At 39.4% G+C, this 27,246-nt stretch overlaps 2 protein-coding genes across 2 annotated transcripts in view; one reads left to right on the top strand and one right to left on the bottom strand.

Moving 5' to 3' along the window:
* The window catches only part of LOC125381584 (protein SpAN-like), a 41,771-nt gene extending 21,510 nt beyond the window's left edge, over window positions 1-20,261 (bottom strand). The window contains exons 1-2 of the mRNA XM_048398644.1: window positions 20,255-20,261; window positions 19,584-19,913 (exon numbers count right to left, since the gene is read on the bottom strand). Of these exons, the coding sequence (XP_048254601.1) occupies window positions 19,584-19,913; window positions 20,255-20,261 (337 nt within the window). The remainder of the gene's footprint in view (window positions 1-19,583; window positions 19,914-20,254) is intronic.
* A 5,639-nt stretch (window positions 20,262-25,900) lies between these two features.
* LOC124123221 lies at window positions 25,901-26,923 on the top strand. The gene has a single exon (XM_046486514.2). It carries the CDS (start codon window positions 25,901-25,903, stop codon window positions 26,921-26,923), a length of 1,023 nt encoding a protein of 340 aa, XP_046342470.2.
* The last annotated feature ends 323 nt before the right edge of the window (window positions 26,924-27,246 follow it).

The raw sequence follows: 27,246 nt of genomic DNA, 5'->3' as shown, positions 1-27,246 counted from the left end.
CGTCCGAGTGTGTTGGTCTTCTGCGAGCTGGGTTTACTGTTGGCTGTAAGTCTGTGGCTGTTAAAGTTCTTAGGCTGCTTTCCTGGACTGCTCTGTTGGTCTGGTTTGGTTGGTGTTCAGCGCATTCCTGTTCTTCTGTGCCTCTCTCTCGACCTCACTGACGGACCAGCTTGTATCTGGATAGCCTTGCTGGCCAGTTGGGACCCAACGCCTGCTTGCATCACGATTTCATCAACCTGTATCACAATTTATCAATCAGCTGGTGACAGTTATCAGTCTTTAACTGCCCAGTCGTGACTACTGGGTTACTGGAGAGTCAAAACACAACTATAATCAACAGTATCAAGCAGCTGGTGGCGGTTGTCAGTCATTAACTGTCCAATCGTGACCATTAGGTCACCAGAAATTCTTCAAAGTAGCGGTCGGGGGTTTCCTCATTTGTGGAGGGTGTATCCAAAAATTAATACGGTTCACTGACTGTTCACTGACACGCGCCTTACGGCAACTTTGTGGTGACAGATTTTTTTACAGTCTCTACAGATGATTTGTGCCTCTCGATTGAGGCCTCATTCTGGGAGCCCGCATAATGGTAATGAATGAAAGGGAGACAAATGTGGTGTAGCCCTAGGACATTGGTTACGAAGATATCATGAAGTAGTATTAGGCGAAGACCGTGTCGGAATTCCAGAAGCATCCTTCAATGATAGCACTTAGGAGCTATGTAGAGCAATGGTAGATGCAACAGCTCTCGTCTCATGAGGATTTGATGGGGTGGAGGCATTTGTGCAAAGTTGTAGGCACAGAGTATTGTAGATCATAACCAAAGGGGACTGGTGTTTGGGAGAGTTCTGAGAGATAGGGATAAACAATCTCTTCCGGGATCATCGCAGGGTCGATGAGGCTTGCAAGTAACTGCATAGAGCTCAAACTGGACATAGCAATATGTCCTCGTGATCCTCGGGATGTAGAATCAAAGCCAATGCTGGCATGGTGAATAGCTTGTTGGGTTGACTAGGAAGTTGGTTCTTAACGATGAAATCCCATCGTAGACCTATATGAACATTTCCGTAGCTGTGGTTCTCGAATCAAATCCTGTTTATATCCAAGGCGTATATTTAGCTGACCCTTGCAGCAGTAGCCAGGACTAGAAGAAAGACTGTCTGGATTTTGATCTGTTCAAAATCTTTTTCCGCCAAGCGTTCATATTTTGATGACATCAAGTGTGGTAGTATTACATTCAAGTCTCATTTTGGTCGACGAAATCTGGGCGATTGGTCGGCGAGTTTGTAAGAGCAGAGAAGCGCTTGGAATTCAGGGACTACAGCGATCTTTACGGGCGTTGCGGTGGTGATGACCAAAGTAAGACCTGCTATACATGTTGATAATGTAGAGCACTTCAACTTCCGAGTGGAGAGAAGATGCTGAAGGTATTGATCGATCTATCACAGATAAGCAATTTATTATCGGACAACACTTATGTTGAAGTACAATGAGCCTCCGTGATGGTCCTCACTACTCACCTTGAATGATCTTAAGTGACAAAGGACTTCTGTAAATGAGCCAGGCTCATAGATGTAGGGTGTCCAGAGATGGTTGTAGGAGGCTGGAGTGAGGTTGAAAGAAAGAGATTTCTTCACAAGGGAAGTGGAAAATAGTTTTCTTTTGTGAGGTCTACCAACATGGTGAACCAGCTGCTAGTTAGCCAGTAGAGAGTGATCAAAATCAGTTGTAAATGTTTTGTCGTTACGGTCTTCTGGATTACCCATGGTAGAAGCGCTGTTGGGGGAAATGTGTAGTCGTTGAGACTCTCCTATTATATGGCCAGAGCGACAAACGCATATGCCTTTTGATCGGGAATTAGAGAGACATAACTAATACAGAGTTGTCTGTTGAACCTGTGAAAAATAGGTCAATCTCTGGGCAATGGTAGAGGCAGCAAATCCCCTTAAAGATTTCCTGATGAATACGCCTTTCTGTTGAGGATGGTTGATCCGGACGTGACAGTGAGTCTGCTATGACATTGCTGACTTCCGGAATGTGTCAGGCTTGGGTGCTGATGTCCAAAACATCGATCAGCTGAAAGAATTCCATCGTCATCTTGTTGACGTATCAAACGACTGAGGCATTGTCGGACTGGATCATGAGTCCTGATTGCCAATGAACTTCTGCCCAAAGGGTGATCGATAGAATGGCCGCCTTGAATTCAAGATTGTTGATTTGGAGGGTCTATTCTATTGCACCCGACAATCGTCAATCTGAAGATAAGGTCTTTCATTGAATTATCGCTGAATTGGCCGTAGTTGTAGCCTACTTCTCTGGGTAAGAGCTTGTACCAACGTCAAAGGACAGAGTAACTGCTACCATTGTCGAAGATGTAAAGACTGTTTGAGTGCTAATGCCACGAGTAATTGTATCTTCTTCCACCTGTCCGGAGGACATGTTCTCGAGATCAGCGTCAAAAAGAGCTCCGATCAATTGCAGTGTACGAGACAGTGTGGTCTCAGACGTTTCTGTGTTGACTAACCAACTGCGATGATGACCCTTGGAAGATCGAACCCTTTTCCTGTCGATCATCTGCCTCTCTACATTCTCTACTTCTCCAATAACCAGCAGGTGATGTCAAAATCGTACAAGAAGAGTCAATAGTAGCTGTGGTGGATAAAACCAGTGGAACCTGAAGAAGGGAGACAGGACGCCATCTGGTCGAACTATCTCGTGAAATCCACTATAAATAACATCCAACTGATGATCTAGAGTTTTTACTGTGGGATGTTCGAATACTGTAAATGGGTCCGTAGCACTTACTGCAAAAACCATGTGCTTGTCTGAAGTAGTTGACTGAGAATTCGAAGTCAAACCTGTATCTTGTAAATCAAGGTTGACTATATTTTTCCCGGTTCGAATGATCACACAAAGCTGGGTAATCGGGACCATGTGGAAGTGCAGCAATACCAGAGACTTGAAGGGATGTAAAGCATATCTCGAATAAACGTCTATATGTACAAGCTCCATCTTGTATAAATGAGGAATGATTTGTCCTACCTGGTTGATCAGCGGTATACCGATGTGAAGCACTGGCAAAGACACCATGGATTCCATCACCTTGGGCCGTAAAAAAGTGCTGCCTATTCTTATTTTGAGGTGACGACAAAGGAGGTGCGAGGATGTTAAAGACTTCATGTGTAGTCATCAAAATACTACAGTAAATGCACCACATGGCTCGCTTGAGGTCAGTCTCTCCCAGCATCTCAGCCTTGTTTTGAAACAGGGAATCTTGACATGTGATATGTGAATCACACTTGCACAGGAACAGGAAACTCTGCAGGCTTGCCGAACAGTGTCCAAAAGCTCTGCACGCAACGAGTGGTGTTGCGAGTTCCGAAGAATAACAATGTATAGGCAGTCAGTTCATTATAGAATATGGGGTGAAACCGGTGCAGTAGCAAGTTGAGCCCTGTATGATGCTAGAACAGATCCTCATGTGTCGAAAACCTGCTGATAGTACTGATGAAAGGTCGACAGACTCTCTCGTCAAATGTTCCTGTTTGAATGGTGTAGGTTGTCCCCAGTGAGGGCAATAATACTCTAGTAGAAATATTTTGTGGGATAAGTGTTAGGTTTACAATCCATGTACACCAGGAGCAGTAGATAAAATCTGTTCCAAATCTTGAATCTCAGGCTGAGAGAGTGTCGATGATAAAGACCAGAGCGACGAGGACTGTCATAACGTCTAGGAAGCATCTTGATATCGATCCTCAGGATGATGTCTGCATGACGATTCAAACCTGAAGATGCGTGTGCATTCCTGACCCTGGCTTCTGGAGAAGTGAAGGGAAACACCAAAGTCCTGGCTTCCAACACCAACAAGTGACAACAAAGGAAACAACAAGAAGCCATTGACATTAGGAGACACTATGAACCGTGACCAGGGAATCTATCTGCCTAGTGTTTGGGCCTTATTGCTTTGATCTTTGATCACTGCTAATTACCTAGCTGGCTTCAATTTGCCCTTTGCTATGTCCATTCTTTCACCTATCAGTGCTAATTACCCCTCCCGTTTGCCCAATGTCAATTACCTATTACTTATCTATGATAACTTAAGTACTTGCTTCCATACCTTCCGTGCCAATTACTGTAAAGTGGTGGCTTCCATTGTCTATTGTTAATCACCAATCAGCGCCAATCATCTGTAGGCTTCCCTTGTTAGTTTCTACCCTTCGTATTTTTCCACCTACTGTCATCTTATTAATTGTGTTGTCCTTACATGTACATATATATGCTCTCTGCCTCATGGCATTAATTCATCTGATGAAGCAGTAAGCATATACTCCGAAACGTTGTGTTCCTCATAATACAGAAGTTGACATCCATATATTCTCTTCCTTATGTGTATCACTTCTAAATGCCTTTCAAAGACCTAATTATTTTTTATAGTTACTCAGTCTACTGTAAAATAAAGGGTTATCAGTTATACACTACGGTTAGGGTTAACTTTAAACCATCAACCATTATGTCTAAAATAACATAATCGGTGTCGGTGGTAATTCTGCAGCTTGTAAATATGTAAGTATTTTTAGAGTAGATAAGGTATCATGTCTTTTCTATTTCAGCTTGTTGATTCAACAGAGGGTTGTGTCATTTCCTGGTTTCCTATATATTATTATTTGTGTCCTTATCAGTATTTGCTACTGATAAGCATTTGCTACTGATAAGCTTTTTTCTCGATCTAAGGTCAATGGTCCAGTCTATTTTACTTCCAGGGGTGTTTTGTTCTATTGTTTGCTTAATCATTAGGTTTACCTGTTGTTAGCCAATTAGTATACCTTTCAATTCAGATCCCTTTCTCACCTGCCATTGCTTATCTTATGCTGCAAACACACCTGTACTGCACAGCAATTCATAATGGATTAAAGATCAAGTAATCAAGGTAAGTAATCATAATTTATCTATATCATTGTAAACATTATGCTTTTAATCATTAATTTAAATCAAGTATATAAGTAATAAAATAGGTTTTAAATAACTTGTAAACATAAACAAACGATAGGTTGAGTGAATGAGGTGAGTGTGATGGGATTAGGGTCATGAGTATTGCTTATCAAAACATATATACTCAACAACAAAAGTTCCTGTGACACCACTATTTTAGTGTATTTTTCAAACAAGTAATGTTTGGTTTTCAATATTGTAGAACATGTATGGAATCAAGTCACCAAAAACGCAGTTGCTACAGAAAAACATGCATTCCATGCAAAAGTTGACTTTATGCAAGCCCCATGCATTTCACTACCCAAGTATTGGTATAAAAACATGTGCGTTAACGGGATTCCATATGCATTGTTTAGCATCATGCTGACCAAAACCACACAGAAAAACAACAAAATTACGCAATTATTCAACATTACGAAATGCAACGCCTGTCCGAAAATTAGCGTCTGTGAGCCATTGTTATGCTTGAAGCAGGATCGAGTCAACGTGATGTTGCAAGACAATTTAACGCCCACAGAAACACCATTTGGTTTTTATGGCAACGTTCGCAACAGACGAATGCAGTCAGAGACCATCTTTGAAGTGGCAGGCCACGCGTAACCAATAATCGACAAGACAACTGGATTCGATCAATACACCTAACAAAATCGATTCCAGCCAGCAACAGTGACTGCAAGAAGCCTGGCCTTCGACGAATATCTTCACAAACCGTAAGTCACCGCCTCAGATGTGCATTGATTGTCGCCAGAAGACTACCAGATGTCCCATTTTGACAGGAAACCACCGTCAAGCACGTCTAAAGTGGTGCAGACAGCGTCTACGATCGAGGCCATGCAGTGGGGACAAGTTCTATTCACTGACGAGTCTCGTTTTCATCTCAGCCACTGTGACGGACGGATTCGAGTGTACCGACGTCGAGGTGAACGTTACGTCAATCATTTTGTCATGGAAGAAGATCGGTTTGGGGGCGGCAGCGTTATGGTATGGGGTGGGATTACAGCAAGACAGAGGACCCGATTGATAGTGGTAGAGGGAAACCTCAATGGACAGCGCTACCGCGACGAGATCATCGGCCCTGTTGTTCTACCGTTTTTGCGTCGTCATGGCCTAGGCATTACCTTTCAACATGACAACGCCCGGCCTCATATTGCTCGACTTATTCAGGAATCTCTTCAACAAAACAACGTGAAGGTAATCCCCTGGCCGGCTCGCTCCCCTGATCTCTCACCAATCGAGCACATGGGGGATGAGAGGGATCGGCACATTCGACGTGAACCACGTGTTCCACAGACATTCCAGGATCTTCGAAACATGCTCCAGCAGATATGGACAGATATCCCACAGAATTTTGTGCGATGCCTGGTCCATTCCATGAGACCAAGATGTGTTGCTTGCATCGAAACCAAAGGTGGACACACACGCTATTGATTTGTAAATTGATATTTTGGCATGTTCATGTTTTTTATGAAATCACACATTTTCCGAAGTCAGTATGGCAAGTTAAACCATTTGAACAATTACAGGAGTCTGTTAGCTGTTGCAAACCGAAATTGTTTCAGATTTGGTAAAAAAACATATCTTTGCATTAAATCTTATTCAATGTCACAGGAACTTGTGTTGTTCAGTATATTTTATATTTCATTGCATTGGTAGGTTGGTATTTTGTGTATTTGGCATTTGATGCATATTTGCTATTATTTAGTAAATCTGGTGTATTTCTAGACATTGTACACATCTCTCTAGATGTATGCATATCTTTATTGATAGTGAATGAATGATGAATAACTTAAGTTGAATTTCAGTGATGCGTGTTTATGTCTCAATTATTTATATGTTATTTACAATATTATAATTAATATTGTATCTGTATTTAGGGTCATGTGAATGTCGAATGAGACGACTGGCAGAAGGCATGTTACACTCTCGTGCAACACATAGGGTATGTTTTGTATATAGTTTCTCTATATAATATGATCATGTCGTGCATTCATTATGCATAATATGATTTTCTGACGATTTAATGATTTCCTAAGTTATGCGTTTAATAAGTGTAATTATATTGTCTTTGTATATAAAGGTACATCTGCACTGATTAAATATCGATGCAGGAATATATTTGTGTATCTGCTGTAAAGATGTAATGAGTTTTTAAGAAGCAGATCGACACTTTACATTTGATGTGTCATTGTACATATATTCTGAAACAAGTGATATATTGTGATCTTAAATTGTTTCAGGGGTGTCTTCTTTATGCCTTTGCTAAATAACACTGATATTCTCATAACCCCGTGGACTGTAATCACTTGACGACTAAGGGTAACATAAAAGGTCTACAACAATATTGTTAAATGAAGTCTTGTGTATTTTACATTCTATATTTTATAACACATCAAGAACCTTTTCGTTTTATATAAGATATGCATTATCTTTGGAAATATGGACATCCTGCACACAAAAGATAGGGAATTTCTTTTTTCTATATAAATTCATGACTTTATTTCGTTTTGACTTTTCGGCTATTTCTCTACATTTGGCCAACACTTTATGTATTTTATCAATTATCAATGTAATCAATATCATGGTATTATTTATGCCATGTTTATCTTGAAATAACGATGTGTAATGTACCCACTGGAATGATTTTTAGTTTTGTATAATGATAGAAGAGGATAAAAAGAATAAACACAAATAAATATCCCTTGTTGCCACAAGCTCAGGCTTTTGGGATGAAGGCAATGAGCTTCCCATGGATTAGCAGTATAGTCACAATAAACACGTTTACCCATATACACCTCTATATATACCTACATACACATACGACCCGTGAAGATTCCGGGGTAGAATAGGTCTTCAGCAACCCATACTTGCCGTAAAAGGCGACTAACGGGATCGGGTTGTCAGGCTCGCTGACTTGGTTGATACATGTCATCGATCCCATCGATCGATGCTCATGATATCAGTCACTGGATTTTCTGGTCCAGACTCGATTATTTACAGACCGCCGTCATATAGCTGGAATATTGCTGAGTGCGGCGTTAAACAACAAACAAATAAACAAACAAACAAACAAACAACAAACATACACATACACATACACATACACATACACATACACATACACATACACATGCACACACCTATACATATACCAATACGTGTACACACATATACATATACATATACATACGTGCACAAGGATGCCAGAACTTATTCACATAGGCATGTACACATTACAGTACTCAATATGTATTCCAAATTAAACCAAATAAGGTGTAAATCAATCAGTCTACAGATAAATTGTTTCACAATTTAACTTACATATTGTGTCGGTGAATAAGCAGTGCATAATGTACTCACAGATATACACTGATAAATATCAGTCGCCACAAAAATATGTCTTGTCTATGTCACATAACTGTGATAGTCCGTCAGGGTTTGCCCTGAGTTTACTCCTAACCTTTCCCTGGAAAACTTTGTCACAGGCAGCATTACCACTCTTCTCATGTTTGCTATCAGTGTATTTGGAGCCACCTTTTCTCAAAGTGCTGATTGAACCAATCAGCTGGAGGAAATCAACTAGCCCCAGATGTTAATATTTTTCAGTTTCACAATAGAATCTTCCCAAAACATGAAGGCATTGGGTCACACACTTATCAAAGAAGATAAGCTGTTAGAATACCTGGATTCCTATCTATTGTTAACTAAAGTCAGTATTTTCTGTTATGGTTTCACAGAAGGATTCACTTACATAAGACGGGTCCTAGAGGGGCCAGTTTAGTTTGTCTGCAAGAATCAGCGCAATATGGAACAAACTGTACTTGAGAAAATGTCAATGAAGTAAAGTTTAGTAAGAATGGCCAGTCCATATCGTAACACACTTTTTACGTTTTACGGTTATGCATGGTAAATCCTCATCATATTCACTTGCCTGGAATCAAGTCCTTGCACACATATTATAACAGCAAAGCATTACGATTCGCATGTAGTATAAGTTGCTCAATATTTGGAAAACAAAATCCACCTTCATTTAGTGGATAGTGCAAAGAAAGATACATTCCCAAGGGAGTTAATGCATTACTCGCGCGACTTTCTATGCAGAGGATCTGAAATGAATAAATCTGAATACCAATAAGTCATGTCTATATAATTAGCAACTTGCGATGAATTACGAATTCCAATAGCCAGCCACAAAACAGTAACACTAACCTCATTAACAAGTTCCCTTGGAATTCAGCTCGACACAGTCAGAATAGTGTGAACCATACCAGCAGTCAAAGGTCTTCTTAGTTCTCTAAATTACATAGGTAGGGCCATTCCCATTGGCAGGGCCTTCCTTCGAAGAATCAGTGATTCGATATTGTCATCTTAAGAAGCCTCATCATATCATCATTAGGTAAGGGTAACAAGAAATATGAAGAAGGATGACTTTCTGATTTGGCTTCCATTCCTAGACAATCTCAATGGAATGTCATTATTCCTGGATCAATGATGGATTACAAACGAAGCATTACAGACAGACATCAGGAGACATGACGTGGGTTCAGAGCATACTTTCCAGGACGCTGAACTAACGGTTCATGGGCGGAGCATTGGAAGAATATAGGTCTAACATGGAACCATCCCACTTCAGTCTAAGTTGCGCACAACATTTGGGCTGATGAGCTCAGGAGCAAAAAAAAATTAATAAACAGTGAAAACCAGGCAGTTGTTTCCATACTGAACAAGCAGTGAACTACATGTGGGAAGACTATGCAGTTTGTTGGGCAGTCTGTCCTTCATTGTCTCAACATTAATTTATTAGTCAAAGGTTAGTATAAATACTTTTTCAAAAAACAAACACATATGTTCCTTATCTGATGTTTCGTCAGCTGAAATCAGAAGCCAGAACCAAACAAACACCAGTTCCCAGGTATCTGTGGCTTATCTAAAATCTGAGGCCTCTGGGGCAATAAAAATAACCGGTGACGAGCAATACTCAACATACCTACGCAGCTGCATTAAGGTTATTTGACAAAGTTTGTCACCAACATAAAATATCTCATAGCCAGTATGTCAAGGACGGTTATCTCCAGCTTTGCACCGCTCAGCTCTTGTCAGACATCACAAAACTTTTTCGTTTGCAAATGCATGCGGGGATACAGAAATACAGCAGCTTTGATGACGACACCCAACGCTAGACACCCAATCATAACTGACATGTTAAAGAGACTACCTACTGCCCTCAAGTTTGTGTGTACATCAGGTTATCAATCTTCTTTACTGCCAATTTGCCAAGACACGTCACTAACCACACATCTGTCTTTAGGCTCAGCCCAACCAGGCCAGTTGTTCATGGGTATGAATGGTAAACCTATCATCAGATGTCAGTACACACACTAATTTAGGATTGGAGCCGCGGTAACACAGGGAATATCACATAACATACTTTACATACTGGGGTAGCTGGAAATCTGCTGTATATGGTAAGTATATTCGCAGAAATATGTTCTTACAGCTCATTTCTGACAGAAATATGGTTAGTCAACTCCAGTCTGATCTACGGGGCTCTCTTGGATGTGCTACAAATGGTGGGTTGGGATCTTACAAAACTTAACATGATGCCCTACATGCACATCATATGGTTAGATGTTCTGCAAAGACTCACATGACGGGGTATACCAGACGGCAGAGTGATAGAGTGCAAAGGAAGAGATTTAACAAATTCGGAAGAAAGGCGTCCTAGACCTTGGAGGGCATGTTCATGGACACAATATAATTAACATAGCCGACAGATTTCTTCAGACAGATTAGCACCCACATGTCAGACATTGGCAATGACATTTTTGTTTACCCATTTGAGGAGGGTCATTAGGTATTTGCTGGTTTGTCCGCATTTGGACGCAGCCGCTTATTTCCAATCTTGTGTCATTTTGCATTTCTGATCTAATCCTTAATCCACAGGGGAAAGAGCTTGCCATAAAGCAAGCTCAGTGGCAGAGGTCGTGGTATGTTTCTCATAAACTGTAAGTAGTTGACCCTCAACGTACATACTGCACATGAAGTGTACCAAAACCACAGCGGATGGCAGTGTGTGTAATTACACAGGATGGACTTGAGCTCACGCCTCATGTTGTGTTTAGCCACGGACGATGAACTGTACCGTGTAAATTCCATGGTCATTACGTCTATATTCCAGGCCATTTGGTAACAATGTGTATTGTCTACGCCCATTTGGTCATGACGTGTATTTTTCCGATACATCTGGTTATGATTTTGTAGTTACTCCATTGCGTAATCTGTGTACTGTGTAATACTGCTTGTCACGACCTCCGCCTGTATTATTATGTGATAAAGCTTTGTATTTTGCCACTTAGTTTGATTCATGTTATCTTTTGAATTAATTAATTCACAATTAAACTAAACATGTAAAGAATAATCTAGTCCACATATAGTACACATTGTACAGTTTATATATGCCATGAAAATAATAACATGAGGTTTTAGTTTATTTACAGTCTGCGTAATAACATTATCAGTAGTGAATTAAATGTAAACAGAGAGTCATCCTGTGTTCACGTCCTATCAACGTAGCACTGTCTACTGGTCACCCTTGCACCATGAGGATCCTGGTTCCTTGGTGTCTTTGGTGTCCAGGATTCTTTTGGCTGAAACCGCTTTCATCCTTGTCTAGATCTTGTTCATCTTCCCGAGGCAAGAGAGTTAACATACTATAAAAGTCCAGTTCCCACCCTTGCTGAACTAGGCTGGTATTGTGGGGTTAAATTTTGGCTGGGCTAACGATTCTATGCATAGACCAATCAAAATCGCGAAACGTAATCAAAACCCGGTTCGTAAACTGTCGTGCAGATTTCGGTCGATTTCAGGATTTGCAAAGCATGTGCACCGCCAACTAATTGTCAACACATATTTTCCAAATCTGTTCATGTTTTTAATCAAGGTGCTCACGTGACTTGATGCATTTCGCGATGTCATACTGGTGGTATCACAATATACCTTGAATATCGATCAGATCGTCTTGACTGGGTGCTACTGTTTTGTTTGAAGCAAATGCAAGTCATACGAGAGGTGGAATCTGATTGGTCTAAAGGAGAGGCTTAGAAGGGACCTAACTCGTAATAGCCACTGGTGGCGCTACGATAGAGCACAGGAATTCCAGTGTAGTTCGGCAAGGGTGGAAATTGGACTTTTAAAGTCAGTTAACTCTCTTGCCTCGGAAGATGGATCTTGCTATCAACATCACGAATTGATGCAGCCCCTCTACTCAGACTTGTACGTATCTTCTTAAGCTTGACTGGCAGATCAACTTGAATGCTGTTCCCGGTTTCTCTGCTAGTGTCCTGGCCCGATGGCCATCTCCCCGATCTGGGCATAATTGTATTGAGTGATATAGGGTGGTGTATTTTTTCTGATAATCCGATACAGGGAGACGATGAATCACCTGAAAGTATATTTTATTTTATTGACGAGGAAAGCCCGAACCTCCAGTTTTGTATTTTCTGCTCGGCATATTAGAATACCATAGATAAGCAAGTTTGGCTTCTTGTCATGGATTTGCTTGAGGGTAACTTGTTTGTATAGCTGAATATGATGGCTTATTTTGGCTGATAGCTTTTCACATAGTTCCTTGATTACACTATCGTGATTTGCAACGTCATGTTCAATTCCGCTCACATTTTCTTTCATGTCAGAAACTTCCCGTTTAAAGAGTTATTGGAATCGTGAACTTTCTTTTTTTGCACTTCTTATTAGCACAGCAACTCTCTTTTCAGAAGCATTAACATTCTCTTCATGCTAGCCACATTACTGTAAGGCGCTGTGTGTCCGACATGTATTTTGTTTTACAGAATTATCAAGTCATAAGAAACAGAAATAGATACCAAGGTAAATTGTTTACCCCACTTCCCTTGTTTTCTGACGTTTGTAGGTAGTATTTAGTTTGTTCGGATTTATCCATGGGTCCTCTGTGAGTCAGCAAAAAACGAGTAAGAAGCCAATCATGTGCAACCGGAAGTCACCCACTGAACATTTGGTTTGTTGTGCCATTGAGGACACCAGATTTTGTATCAATTGTGTGCATGAGGCAGACCCAAACCTGCATGTTGATACACCTGCAGGATTGTCACCCGAAACCAAAACGCAATCGCATTCTTTGTGACCTCAGCTATACTCAGCTGCCAGGAGGATACAACCTCTTGCTCTGTCTCCAGGAAGTTCTTGTCACTATCAAGTCTTAGAGCACGCAATGGAGTCAAAAACTAAAGATATCATGAACATCCACCAATCTTCTCATTGTTTTAAGGGGGGCACGGTTGGCCCAGTCGTCTAAGGCGCTGCGATTCGCTGTGCAGAGTTGCGTCCCTTGGGCGCGCCAGAAACCTATGATTATGGGTTCGAATCCCAGTTCGCCCCGATTATGTTTCTAGGTTTGTCAGCACCATAGCCGTGCTCGTGGGTTTCACCGAATAGGTAAACGTCTGAGACCTGCATTACTCAGGGCTTTCCTCCCACATCAAGCTGTCACGCCGTGATATAACTGGAATACTGTTAAAAGCGGCGTTAAATCAAACTCACTCACTCACTCACTCAATCTCATTGTTGTTGATTTTTGGCCACAGAATCCCACATGAGACCCGTGTGAACCTCGGCATCTGGTCCTCTGTCACATTTTATCTGGGTTTAGTCTAAAGTAAGTATTTCGCCAATACCCGCTGCAGTAGCCAAGCCTATTGTCTCTTACGACAGTGGCACGCTGACAATCATGTAATGAGCCAATGAAATTGGCTTTTGGGATCAAGAGTCTGGCGTCCTTCAGGCTTTGTGTTCAGTGATTTCTAGCAATATCCCAGCCAAGACCTCGTGGCTGTTGATGTGCAAGTCTTGCCTTAGAGTCTGTGAGAAATGGCTGTGTTTCACAATGAATAGGGACGTGCCGGTATGCTTCCTGTGAGTCCAATGATGTCATGAAATCCAACAGATGGATGGTTAGCGAGAGATAACATCCTGAATTATGGCAGAACAGGTGGCTGAAAATCTATAACTTGTAATCCGTTCACATCCTGTTGGAAACAAGCAATACCCTTAAAAAAATAGCCTGGCGTAAGCTGGCCAAAAGGATTTTCTCACGCCACTGACTTTCTGAGAAGATTGGCAACGTAGGTGGCCAACAAGATGGCATGATCCTCGAAGTAGTGGCAGACAGGGACATGGCCATAGTGAAAGGTCATGTTCAAAATATTAGACATTTCACCATGTATGCAGCTACCTGAAAGGATGCTGATAACAAGTCTAAAGCGATGGCCATAAGTGCCTTGTCATTCACAATCTTCAAAACAGACCTGGCAGGAGAACTGAGGTACACCACAGGTTCTGGGTAAGAAGGTGCGACCGGTGTAGATGATGTCATTGGCATAGACGTCTCAGTTCGCAGGAAAGCCTAAGCCATCAAAGGTGGCATTCTTTCAAACTTTGGAAGGACCCTATGAACCTAACTGTAAAACCCGTGGTAGCACTGATCCTGGAAAAAGGGGTCTGATTATGCTGAAACCCATAAGCCATAGAAAATAGCAGGTAACATCCAAGCGTGTGGTTGATTTTGATGAACAATGCCAGCGGTATGACAAGGTTTAGATTGATCCTATGTTTCATATTTCAATGGTCAAGTAATATAACTGCATCATATCGCAAGCATTGGCTTGATAATGCAACAACCACGTCAGTTAATATGAGTTAATATGGCGAGGAGATCCACTTTACCACAGACCATTGAAGTTTCCTGTGTACGCTCAGTGTATGTTAACCCAGACTTCATCGAGGCACTGCATTGAATTGTCATCAGGATGTAACTTAACAATGGCTTACAGGGTGGATAATGTGAAGGTTGTTAATAAGATGTTAAACTTTAATGTATTTATACACTCCCGACACACCCGCCTCCACCCCTTAACGTTTGTGTGCATGGGTCTTATGTCTTGAACCTTTTTACATAATCTAATAACTATTTAGTTGTGTTATGAAATTGTATGTTTATGTGTTAAGGAAATGGTTCATATTAGTGTGTTTCCATAAAGGTACAAATAAATCCTAGCCCCGACATCTGCCACCCCAAGATATTTTTACATAGAATGCAATACAAGAGAGTATTGATACAGAGATAGTGTACCTTTCCCTCACATTATCAACAAAATATACATACACTTGGAAGGGTGATATATATCATCAAACCATTTTCATTGTCATAATAATCATCTGTTACATTATACCTGATTTTGGTGTAAAATAATTTTGGCAATACGAAATCTGCTCTTAAAACGTCGTACAATGAAGGACCGGACCGGCACCGTGGCCTAGTGGAAAGAGTGTCTGCCTGGATACCCGTACTTGTGAATGTCTCCCACATTTGACAACAGCTGTAAAAACTGTTAGTCCCACTTTCCAATTTTGTATTCGGTATAACCAAACACATTGTTTGGTATGTGTATGTGAGTGTGCAATTCCCTTTTTAACTTGCACCATATGTTCCCGTGTTTTTCAGGTGAACAATTGACCTTCCTTTTCATGTGTTTGTGATGGGTGCCACATGTTTATGATATGATCAGCGTCGTACTGTGGACAATGCTATTAGCTGATAATACTTATGACCATGGACATGATTTGATCGCTTTTATCAACACACACTGATCTGTAACTCACATGTACCACAGAAAAAAAAAAAATTACCCTGACAAATTCGAGATATTGCACATTACCTTGTAACCTATCACCTGGTACATCAAATATAACATAAATACTGACACAGATCATGCTTCATAAATCAAACACGCCTTTCAAATGGTTATAACCATAAAATCTATACATGTAATGCTCTCTCTATGACATCTTGAATTTTTCTCACTTTAGATAAAGTCATGGAACATAATAAAACAAAATTATTACGTTGATGGCCGAGTTCACAATGAGCACCAAATACATCATACCATATTAAATGTCTTTTATTTCTTTGTGTATAATATGTTAGATAAACTGTAAAAAGCGCTTATTGAAATGCTGTCACTTCAGTTACCACACCATGTGACAATACTGTGTCTGCATACTTAGAAAAGTACCTCTCTTTGTAACGAATCGTCTTGACGGCCACGCATATTCCTCCATTGGATTCCACTTGTTACGTTCATGAAAATAACATAATTTTTCTTAACCATATTCATTTTCACGTCCCTCGTTACACTTGTATAACCTCTGAAGAAAGTCTATTTGTTTCGTTATGGTGGTCCAAAAGGAAGTAATACAAAGTTTCATTACGTTTGAAATACCGATGATTTGTAAAAGTGAATTTATTAGATCGGGGAAGTTGTGAAGTCACATGACCCAAAAAAAGCCTCGGTCGACATTTGCTACAGATGCCTTTTATGCTGTTTTGGAAGTATTTCAGCAATATAAATACATAAATCAATCAATCAAAATTGAGATAATCACCTAAAAGTGATTTTTAAAAACATTTTCTGGCACACGTCATGAATTTGTGCGATAGAGACTAGTACTCATGGAATAATAATGTTCAACAACATACAGCTGATACTGTTGCGTTTCAATAAGTTTTATTAATCTCTTTGAGAAGCATTCTAGCAAATTGAAAACGAATGCCATATAATGAACATATTTTCTTGTCAACGTTTTTGATGAGCTAAGAGAGCATTTGACAGGTATCCTAGTTATTGGAAACATGCTGTGTGTGCAGGCAATGGTACTACCATCAATAACATGACAGTCTAGTGTTAGCAATGTTTTGGTGAAAAATGCAATTTATTAAATTCCAAGATCGTACAGACATGCACTGGCCACATTCACATATGAAACACCTTTCCCAGTAGACACTTGCAATTATGACAATACACTTTTACATCTCTAACTGAAACAATAGACTTGTGCTTCTGAGTTATATGTGATGGTGAATTCCATATTTTACATTAACGCCTTGTCATGTATTTTATAGAAATATGTTCTGATCGTGATTTTATGTTTTTCTTTATAAGAAAATGAGGTTAGATGTTCAAAACTTAAAATTAGTAAATCAGTTACCAAAAACAGGTGATCCTTCCCATCCCAAAGACTATATTGTTTGTTTTGCGTACAGATGAAGCCAGATATTTATACTAAGTACCAACAATGGTCTCGATTATCCACAGAAGCATATTTCAGTGGGCGTAAAATGCAACACAGCGGTGAAAATGGTATGAGTGGATCCGGGAAAGTGTTTGCGAAAAGGATAAGCATATCCTTCCCTACCGGTAACATGCGCCACTCACTTGATTTGCATTAAAAAGTATGTGTGTGTTGCCTGACACCGCACATCCATACTAATGCCACGCGACGGCGGCATGTAAACAAACCAGACAATCAAGTGATGGACAAATTGAATTGCCCAGCTTGTTTTCTAATTTTAATTATTGCGTTAGACAATTATCTCTTGTCATATTGATATTTAAATCATCATTGAATAGTGTCCTTTGCTTTGTATCAAACAAAGAAATTATCTTAATTGATAACATCTAGTCAGACAACAGTTTGAGTGAGTGAGTGAGTATATTTTAGGCTGCTTTTAGCAATATTCAAGCAATGTTGAGCGGGGGACTACATACATTGTACCCAAGTTGGGAATCGAACCCGGGTTTTCGGCGTGGCGAGTTAACGCTGAAACCAAACGGGTACTGCACCGACTACCACCAACCTAAACATGCAGTGCACACAACACACTCACATTGTCATTGTTTAACCTACTCACGTTAATCTTTCTGATGTATGCAATTGTTGTTAGTCCTCTGCCTACTCTATATATACTAAACAACAAAAGTTCCTGTGACATTGAAAAAGATTTAATGCACAGTTATGTTTTTTACCAAATCTAAAACAATTTCGGTTTGCAACAGATAAAAGACTCCTGTAAGCGTTCAAATGGTTTAATTTGCCATACTGAATTCAGAAAATGCGTGATTTTAAAAAAAACACATGAACATGCTAAAATGTCAATTTACACATCAATAGCGTGTGTGTTCACCTCTGGTGGCGATGCAAGCAACACATCTTTGTCTCATGGAATGGACCAGGCGTCGCACAAAGTCCTGTGGGATATCTGTCCACATCTGCTGGAGCATGTTTCGAAGTTGCTGGAGTGTCTATGGAACACGTGGTTGACGTCGAAGGTGCTGATCCATCTCATCCCACATGTGCTCGATTGGTGAGAGATCAGGGGAGCGAACCGGCCAGGGGATGAAATTCACGTTGTTTGTTGAAAGGAATCCTGAACAAGTCGAGCAATATGAGGCCGGTCGTTGTCATGTTAAAAGGTAATGCCTAGGCCATGACGACGCAAAAATAGTAGAACAACAGGGCCGATGATCTCGTCGCGGTAGCGCTGTCCATTGAGATTTCCCTCTACCACTATCAAACGGGTCCTCTGTCTTGCTGTAATCCCACCCCATACCACAACGCCCCCAAACCGATCTTCTTCCATGACACAATGGCTGACGTAACGTTCACTCGAATCCGTCCATCGCTGTGGCTGAGGTGAAAACGAGACTCGTCAGTGAATAGAACTTGTCCCCACTGCATGGATGTCCAGCGTAGACGCTGCCTGCACCACTGCAGACGTGCTTGACGGTGGTTTCCTGTCAAAATTGGACGTCTGGCGGGTCTTCTGGCGACAATCCCTGCACATCTGAGGCGGCGACGTACGGTTTGTGAAGATATTCGTCGAAGGCCAGGGATTATTCTTCCAGTCACTGTTGCTGGCTGGAATCAATTTCGTAGGTGTGTTGTTCGAATCCAGTTGTCTTTTCGATTATTGGTTACGCGTGGCCTACCACTCCGAGGATGGTCTCTGAACGCATTCGTCTGTTGCCAACGTTGCCATAAACACCAAATGGTGTTTCTGTGAACGTTAAATTGTCGATCCTGCTTCAAGCATACCTATTGCACGCAGATGCTCATTTTCGGACAGGCGTGGCATCTCGTAAATTGAATTATTGCGTAATTTTGTTGTTTTCTGAGTGGTTGTTGTCAGTATGATGCTAAACAATGCATATTGAATCCCGTTAACACACATGTTTTTATACCCATTCTTGGTTAGTGAAGTACATGGGGCTTGCATACAAGTAAACCTTTGCATGGAATGCATGCGTTCCTGTAGCAGTTGCGTTTTTTGTGACTTGATTCCATACATGTACTACAATATTGAAAACCAAACTTTACTTGTTTGAAAAATACACTACAATATTGGTGTCACAGGAACTTTTGTTGTTGAGTATATATATATATATATATATATATATATATATATATATATATATATATATATATTCAACAACTCACTGGCACTACTGTACCTTATTTAATCTGTTCGTTTTTCAAAACTTGCGCTTATCAATATTTCCAAATTCTGTTAGACAATTATATGCACAGAGTAAATCCTATTTTGTCTGTAAAATGAAAACTGTTTGAAGGAAATGTGATTGAAAGAACGTATCAGTTTATGGATTCCAAATACATATCATCACATTATTACACGTAGTATTGTACAATCAGTGTGGCCATATACTTACGTATGACATCAAGCACCTGTCCACAGTCAGACATCTGATCCCCTCTAGATCCTGGTGAACCCCTGTAACATCTGTAGACACCACGGTCAGAATTCCACACAACATCATACAGCAGGAAACTGAACACGCCAGACCCTGACGAGTCAATGTTCCCTGTAAACTCTGCTCTTGTCCTGTACGTGCGAGTGATGTCCACCTTGTTGTAGTTGGTCACATGGAACAGAATATCTGATGAAAAACGTCTCACTGTAAACTCCCTGACAGCAGGCTGGGGTAGTCTCCAGGACAAGGTTGCATTACTTCCTTGGCGAGCATATACCACTGCAGCAGCTGAAACACAACACAGCGTCTGTACTTTTGGGAAGTGGTTAATCAACCAATTGACCATCAAGATTATTCGTTTTGTCTCAATTTGCTGTTTTTCAATGTAACTTTCAGTGATTCAAGATCAAAACTATCAAAAGAAACAAACACAACTACTTACTTCAGCCAAATATTTTTCAACATAGACAGACACTTTCTCACAAACAAGTTGTTGAGATAGATGGGAAAATGTTCTGTTTGATGATGTTAAATTGCATTCGATTTCTTGGACGTTTTGGACCTTCTATCAATCTTCGATTATGTCATCTAATCAGAACACCCTAGTCATCTGTTTGTGCACAGTATACAGAACATGTTTTCGGTTGAATAATACCAAATATTCTCAAATAGTTAAAACTAATATTTATTTTACTACGTAACAACTGGAGATTGAATATGTTCATGCTTATTTCTATATATTCACGTTATATTCTAAACACATCTCATCCTGTTCAGTGACCATATCTATCCTACCGTGAATGTTTAGAATAGCACACAACTCTTAAGTCCTCTATTTTCTTAGAATTCCCAAATCGTACTGGCGTTAAATTAGATCATGGGGCCATTGAAGCTTAATTCATTTTCATTCCCTATTAGAGATGAACAGCGGGACAGGCAATATCTATTGATATTTTATTTCATATAACTAAGATTATATTTCTAATGATCATATGAAAGTGGAGAGAGATAAATGTGCAAAATGTATTGACATTACACAATGGCATAGAAGAAAGATAATGGTATACTTTTGGTTGACTTAATACACTGGGTTGTTTTCAATGAGATAAGAAATGTTTTTTCACAAGTGACATCTACCATACTATTCAAGGTGTTTTCGTCTTATTTACTTCTTATACCAAGGATTCCAACGTTCCGGATCAAACGACTTTCAACAAGATTCACACATGAGACTGAAACTAGTTCCAATTTAGAGACATACAAAACAGATGAAAACAATGCTTATCTGAAAAACTAGAGTAAAAACAGATGGACGTAAAACATCAAAGGATATTCAAAGCATGCACATATCTAACAAATGATGACGTAAGAAAGGCATAAGAGAAAAATAATACTTGTACTGAAATCAGGACAACCGCCATTTTCAAAAAGCTTATCGTTTGCTTGTAAACATGCATTGTTTTCTATCAATGCGTAAAGAAGACCAGATCATAAATGTCTTAGTAGAAACAAATAATTTAGGTAATTAAACTTCAATTATCAGGTGCCAAGGGATCTCTACTAGTCATGAATTTTGCATAGTTGTCATGTGTCCATATAATCCAACCTTTTGCGTTCAAATATAACTGACGAAATAGTTACAACTTTAAAGACTAGCAGAAGCATGGAAGCACCTTAGTCGTATCCTTGATCCTTGTTGTGACAGACACCGAGTGATAACTTACATCCAGCGACAAGGGGGAACCATCTAAATGAGGTTAATCGCCCGGTTAATTACATATATTTTTTCAATCCCTTTTAAAATAAATGCAGATATATCAAATTTTCGACTGTCTTGTTGGTTGGAGAGAAATATATCTACTTTAATTAATCAACTTTTGTTAGTTTTGTTTTTATAAAAGGGCGTTTGGTACCGTAACAAGAGATAATTTGCAGTTCAAGCTGCATAAAGTGGGTGTAAAAGGTAAAATACTGGACGCCATGAAATCTCTTTATCGTGGTGCAAATTGTTTTGGCAAATTAAATTAATATTTCACTGAACGTTTTCCTGTTTGTCAAGGAGTAAAACAATGCTGTAAATTCTCCCCTACTTTATTTTCTGTGTACACTCATGATTTGGATGAATGTATTAATAATCTCAATTGTGGTATTCAAATAGATGATCTAATGTTATCTGTGTTGTTGTATGCTGTTGATGTCGCGCTCATTGTCGCGTTCAATTCAATTGTGGTGATGTTTCATTACAGAATGGAGAACGTTATAGACATATTGGCTTATGGTTCAATTACTTCTTAGATAAAGGAAAGACTGTTAGGAAACACTAAAATTCTGCCAGTCTCGCCTTATCATAGCTATTTAAGAAGTTCAAAGTGACAGGAGGTATGTCTAACCATGCATGTGTTAAGTTATATAAGTTCTCTGGTTGAACCAGTCATGTTTTCTGGATCATCAATGTGGAGTATAAACAAATGTATGCAAGTTAATGTCAGAGAAAACAGAGCATGTCGTATATTTTCTGGGTGTACATAAAACCACTTTCAATCGTGATGTTAATGGTGATATGGGATTTGCTTCACCTATTCATAAAGTTCACACTAATTTATTTAGACTTTTTACAAAGTTTGAACGACAGTCATGTGACAGAATTTGCTCTAAGGTTATTAATTGGTCTAAACATAACTGTAAATATTGGGCCAGTAGAGTAGACAAAAAGGCAATCAGCTGCAATTCAAAAATATTTCATATTCAATATATGCAAAATACAATCAAAATAGCTTTTTTCAACAACGCTTTCACAACGTTTATAACTGGAATAAATGATTTATGGGATGATCGCAGGAATGTAAATGGCAACAAATAAAGAACACTTAGATAATTTAAATCTATCTTTTAATGAGGTTGAACCTCATGTTTTGAATATTAATTTTAGAGACCAGCACCGAGTTTTAGCAATGTTTAGATGTGGTTCCCTGCCTCTTGCCTTTCTTGGTGGTCTTTTGTATTCTGATTTGAAAAGAAGAATTATTTCTAAAGCAACTATTGGTATTCCACATTTTACAAATCTCATCGAAAATGATCAGTTAATTGATTTAATGAAAAATATTTGTATTCAAGCAATTGTATCAAGAATTCTTCTAAATATGTATAAGCCAAAGCTTCCTTTATGTAAGCACCTCTTTTTATATCTGCATTCTAATTTAGAACATTTATTTATTTAATTTTATATATTTTAAATGTGAATTGTGATTCAAATGTATATACTTAAATCAATGGCACTCATGAAGAGCATATTCCACGTGGTGAGTGCTGGGCAGCGCCAATCGCTCTTCCTCCGTGTGTTCCTTTGCCCAACACACCACTTTGACCCTCACTTCATCTGGATAGGTGGTAGGATGGGCCCGATTCTATCAATCGGCTGGTCATGCCAAGCCCTGTGCAGGTCAATTTTTTAAAAAATATATCTGACCTCCTGTTCCAAACAGATACTATGGAAACAATCTAATTTTGTATAAATTAAAAACCTGCCAAGAATCAGGTGCCAGAATTCGGTTGCTCATTGGCCAATCTGGCATTATTGACCTCCGGGTTCAAACTGTCTTCAGATAATTGCAAAGAGCGGAAGGGCGGAACCAGCCTAATTTTAATTCTGTTTGACACTATTAGCTACCCGCGTCTGTATTGCTCGAGTAGACATCCCTCTAGCCCTGGTGTTTTGTTTACCAATGAATGCAAACAAGCAAGAAAGCGTACCGGGATTGCACGTATTTAAGCCCCGGTCCCGGTAGGAAGAAAGCGGAAAAAATATTTCCGTAAACATCCTACACTACATCACTTGAATAATGTTAAAATTACTAGTGCCAAGGCACGACGTCCTTATAAACATAATAAGCGTCAATCATGGAGGAATTATGTCTCCAAAATTAATTCACACACACTCATGTTCAAGGTGTGGAACATGGTTAAAAAAATAAAAGGTAAAGGTTCCAAATCGTCTGTGCACTATCTTAAAGACGGTGACAAATAAATAGTTGATAAATCTGACATTGTAAATAAACTTGGAGAAACTCTTGCCAAAATTTCTTCATCATCAAATTATGTTAAAAATGCAATTGTAAATAACCAACACATAGTATCAATTTTCTTTGATCTTGAGAAAGCATATGATACTACCTGGAAACATGGCATTTTAAAGGATCAACACGATTTTGGTTTGAGCGGTAGTTTACCTCATTTTACATCACAGTTTTTAGCACAGAGACAATTTCAAGTCCGACTGGGTTCCATCCTGTGTGACCATTATAATCATGATCAGGTTGTCCCACAAGGCAGTATTTTGTCTGTCACTTTGTTTAGTATTAAAATAATAGTCTGTTCTTGGGACTTATTTTTGACAGCCATCTAACTTTCTAACCGCACAGCCCATGGACCCTAGCATGGTGTTCTCTCTTCAGTGGCTGGCGATCTATAGCTCATTTTTATCTTGTATTGTTTCGTATGATGTTATATTTTTATGGCTCCCTACTAGTTTTAGATATAATCTGTGATACATCTAGTTATTTTACTGTCCTTCGTTGACAGGTTTTTATTTCGTATAAATATGTGTGTCGCAGGTTTAGTTTTACTAATATGTTAATTATGTCACCAACTTGTTCCCATATCTAATATTGGCTTGAACAGGCCACCTTAACTGTGGTCTGTCAGGTACATCCTGGGCCCTGGCACATGCAGTCCCTGCAAATGATGTAGAGGCAGGTCACATGACTGTCCTCTATATAGACTGCATGTGTTAGGAACCCAGCACACACCATGCCGGACCACCAAGCCATATAGCATGTCGCTTTGTTATAATTGCAGGTATGTTGAATGGGTTGTGTGAATGCTCTTTTAATCTTTTTTTTATTGAAATAGGTTCATTCTTGTGTGAATTATATTAGTCCAGATAACTGTTTTATTATTGAGATGAATATCAATAATATAGTAGATGACTGTTTTATTGTTGAGATGAATATCAATAATATGGTAGATAACTGTTTAATTATTGAAATGAATATCAATAATATGGTAGATAACTGTTTAATTATTGAAATGAATATCAATAATATAGTAGATGACTGTTTTATTATTGAGATGAATATCAATAATATAGTAGATAACTGTTTAATTATTGAAATGAATATCAATAATATAGTAGATAACTGTTTAATTATTGAAATGAATATCAATAATATAGTAGTTAAAAAACAACTACATGGTCAGCATGTGTTAGGAACCCAAGACACACCATGCCGGACCACCAAGCCATATAGCATGTCGCTTTGTTATAATTGCAGGACTCATCATAAATAAAACATCAGCCCAGAACGAGAACTTTGTTGTTCCTGTGACATTATGGCGCCCAACGTGGGGCTGATGTAGGAATGAAGACCTGTGGCTTGTGTGGCCGTGACGTCATCGTATCCCTGTGGTTGTAATCACAGCAGCTGCAGTCTCCGCATGGATGGAGCAATTCTTTTCTCGTGCTGAGATATTCAGTTGGAAGTGGTAGGGCCCGTACCCCATGGGGAAATTATGATTGACATCGCCGGCATCATGTGTACACTCGCGTTATCGCGTTCGCGTTCCTAAGTTGGTTGTTGTTCTTTTGGTTGTTTTTTTCTTTTTGTGCCCGGACAATAACTTTCTGTTCACGGACTTCGCTGAGGTGCAAGTGACTTTATACTTTTCATTGTGTTTACTTGACATTGTGATGTCAGCATGTGACTTTGCATTACCTTTGCTAGATAATTTTGTCAGCATGTGACATTGTTCTAGTCGGCAAAGTGAAGATTGTGTTTGTGTATGTTCATTCTTGATTATGAACCTAGCATGGCCATTTGAAATGTTTGTTGTTCGATTTTGTTATTTTTTTACTATGAATTCCGTTTTTGGAATACATTTGTGTGATTATTTGGTTAGCGTACTATAATCTGGGTGTTTAAAACAAATTCAGGTAGAAGTTTACTGTGAGTAAAAATGGAAAGAATGAATCTTTGACTGTATGGAAGGTTTATCTGCACTTCATTTTCACTCAATATCCCTTAACAAGTATTGCAATAATACTCACTGACACATTTTATATTGACTGATTCAAGTTGATGTCATTAATAATGACTTGTTTGTTTTCAGACAGCAGCTTGGTCCAGCATTTATAATTGAACTTCATGGATATATTTTCACTTCTAATGCTTGAGAAAGTCTTTGTTGTATTACTCTATTTGTTGATTACCAGTGCAGCCATGGCTGATGGTGGGAAAGAGGACTGGGAAGGCTTGAAGGAGGAAGAGGGGCACATTGGCCGTGAGGATCTCCAGAAAATGATCAGGTTTATGGAAACATCTGGCTACCGTGTGCTTCCACCAAGTTCAACACCTCACCGGGTGGCAAGTCATTCCTTTTCTTCTTCACCTAGTACACATTATGTGCAGCCACCTCGTATTTCAACATTTTCTGGCAGTGATGCTAAGGGGGAATCATCCTTCGAGAGTTGGGTTTTTGAGGTCAAATGCTTGCTTAGAGATAGAGATTATCCCACTTCCATCCTAACTCAGGCTGTTCGGAAATCTCTTAAAGGGGAGGCTGGAAAAGTTGTTCTCTTACTTGGAGAATCTGCCTCAGTTGAGGAAATCTTGGCTAAACTGGATAGCATATATGGTGTCGTTAGTTCAGCTGATACACTTCTTCAGGATTTTTTCACTGATTGTCAGAAGGATAGTGAGTCCGTGGCAACGTGGGCTTGTAGGCTTGAGGACACATTGATGAAAGTTAAGATGAAGGGCGACTTCATAAATGAAGGATCCGGGGATTGCATTCTAAAGACAAAGTTTTGGAGTGGTTTAAAAAATGACAGGCTTAAGGATGCCACACGTCACAAATTTGATGATTGTACAGATTTTGATTCTCTGCTTCGTGTTGTTCGAGAAACAGAACAAGAGCTCACTGGGTCTAATAGGGTTAAGGACTCTAAACAGAAGAAGCCTCAAGTTCATTCTCAGGTTGTTGATGCAGATATATCTCAATACTTGAAGGATATTATCAAGAGATTAGAGAACTTAGAGAAAAACCAGATAAGTTCAAATCAACATAAATCATCAAAATTGGAGAAGGATGTTGGGGAGATTGTAACTAGATTAACAAAACTTGAGTCCAAAGTTGGACAAGTTACTCAATCTGGTAGTAACTCTGGAAATTCTAGTTCACGTTGTAGTGGCCAGGGTCGTGGTAGAGGTATGGTCAGTAACCGGGCTTTAAACCAGTCTTGACTTCTGTTGAGGAGCAAACAGACGTCACTGATATTTCCAGCTCCAATGACTTGTATTCTAGGATGGTTGGTCCACGTGTAGAGGCTAATGTCTTTGTTAATGGCAGGGTCTGGTCTTGCTTGATACAGGTTCACAGGTAACAACCGTTGCAGAAACGTTTTATCATGAGCACATGAATGATCTTGAGTTGCGCAGTCTGGATGAGTTTCAATTGGAAGTGAGTGGTGCAACTGGTAACAAGCTGCCATATTTAGGTTATATTGAGGTTCCTATTGGCGTTGCATTTGATACTGGAACATATGACATTCCAGTCTTGGTAGTTG

Source organism: Haliotis rufescens, unplaced genomic scaffold (assembly GCF_023055435.1).
Source record: "Haliotis rufescens isolate VD_foot unplaced genomic scaffold, xgHalRufe1.0.p SCAF_18, whole genome shotgun sequence".
NCBI classification, from domain to species: Eukaryota; Metazoa; Mollusca; class Gastropoda; order Lepetellida; family Haliotidae; genus Haliotis; species Haliotis rufescens.
The sequence above is the reverse complement of the archived record's forward strand: the minus strand, read 5'-3'. Positions and strand labels throughout refer to the sequence as shown.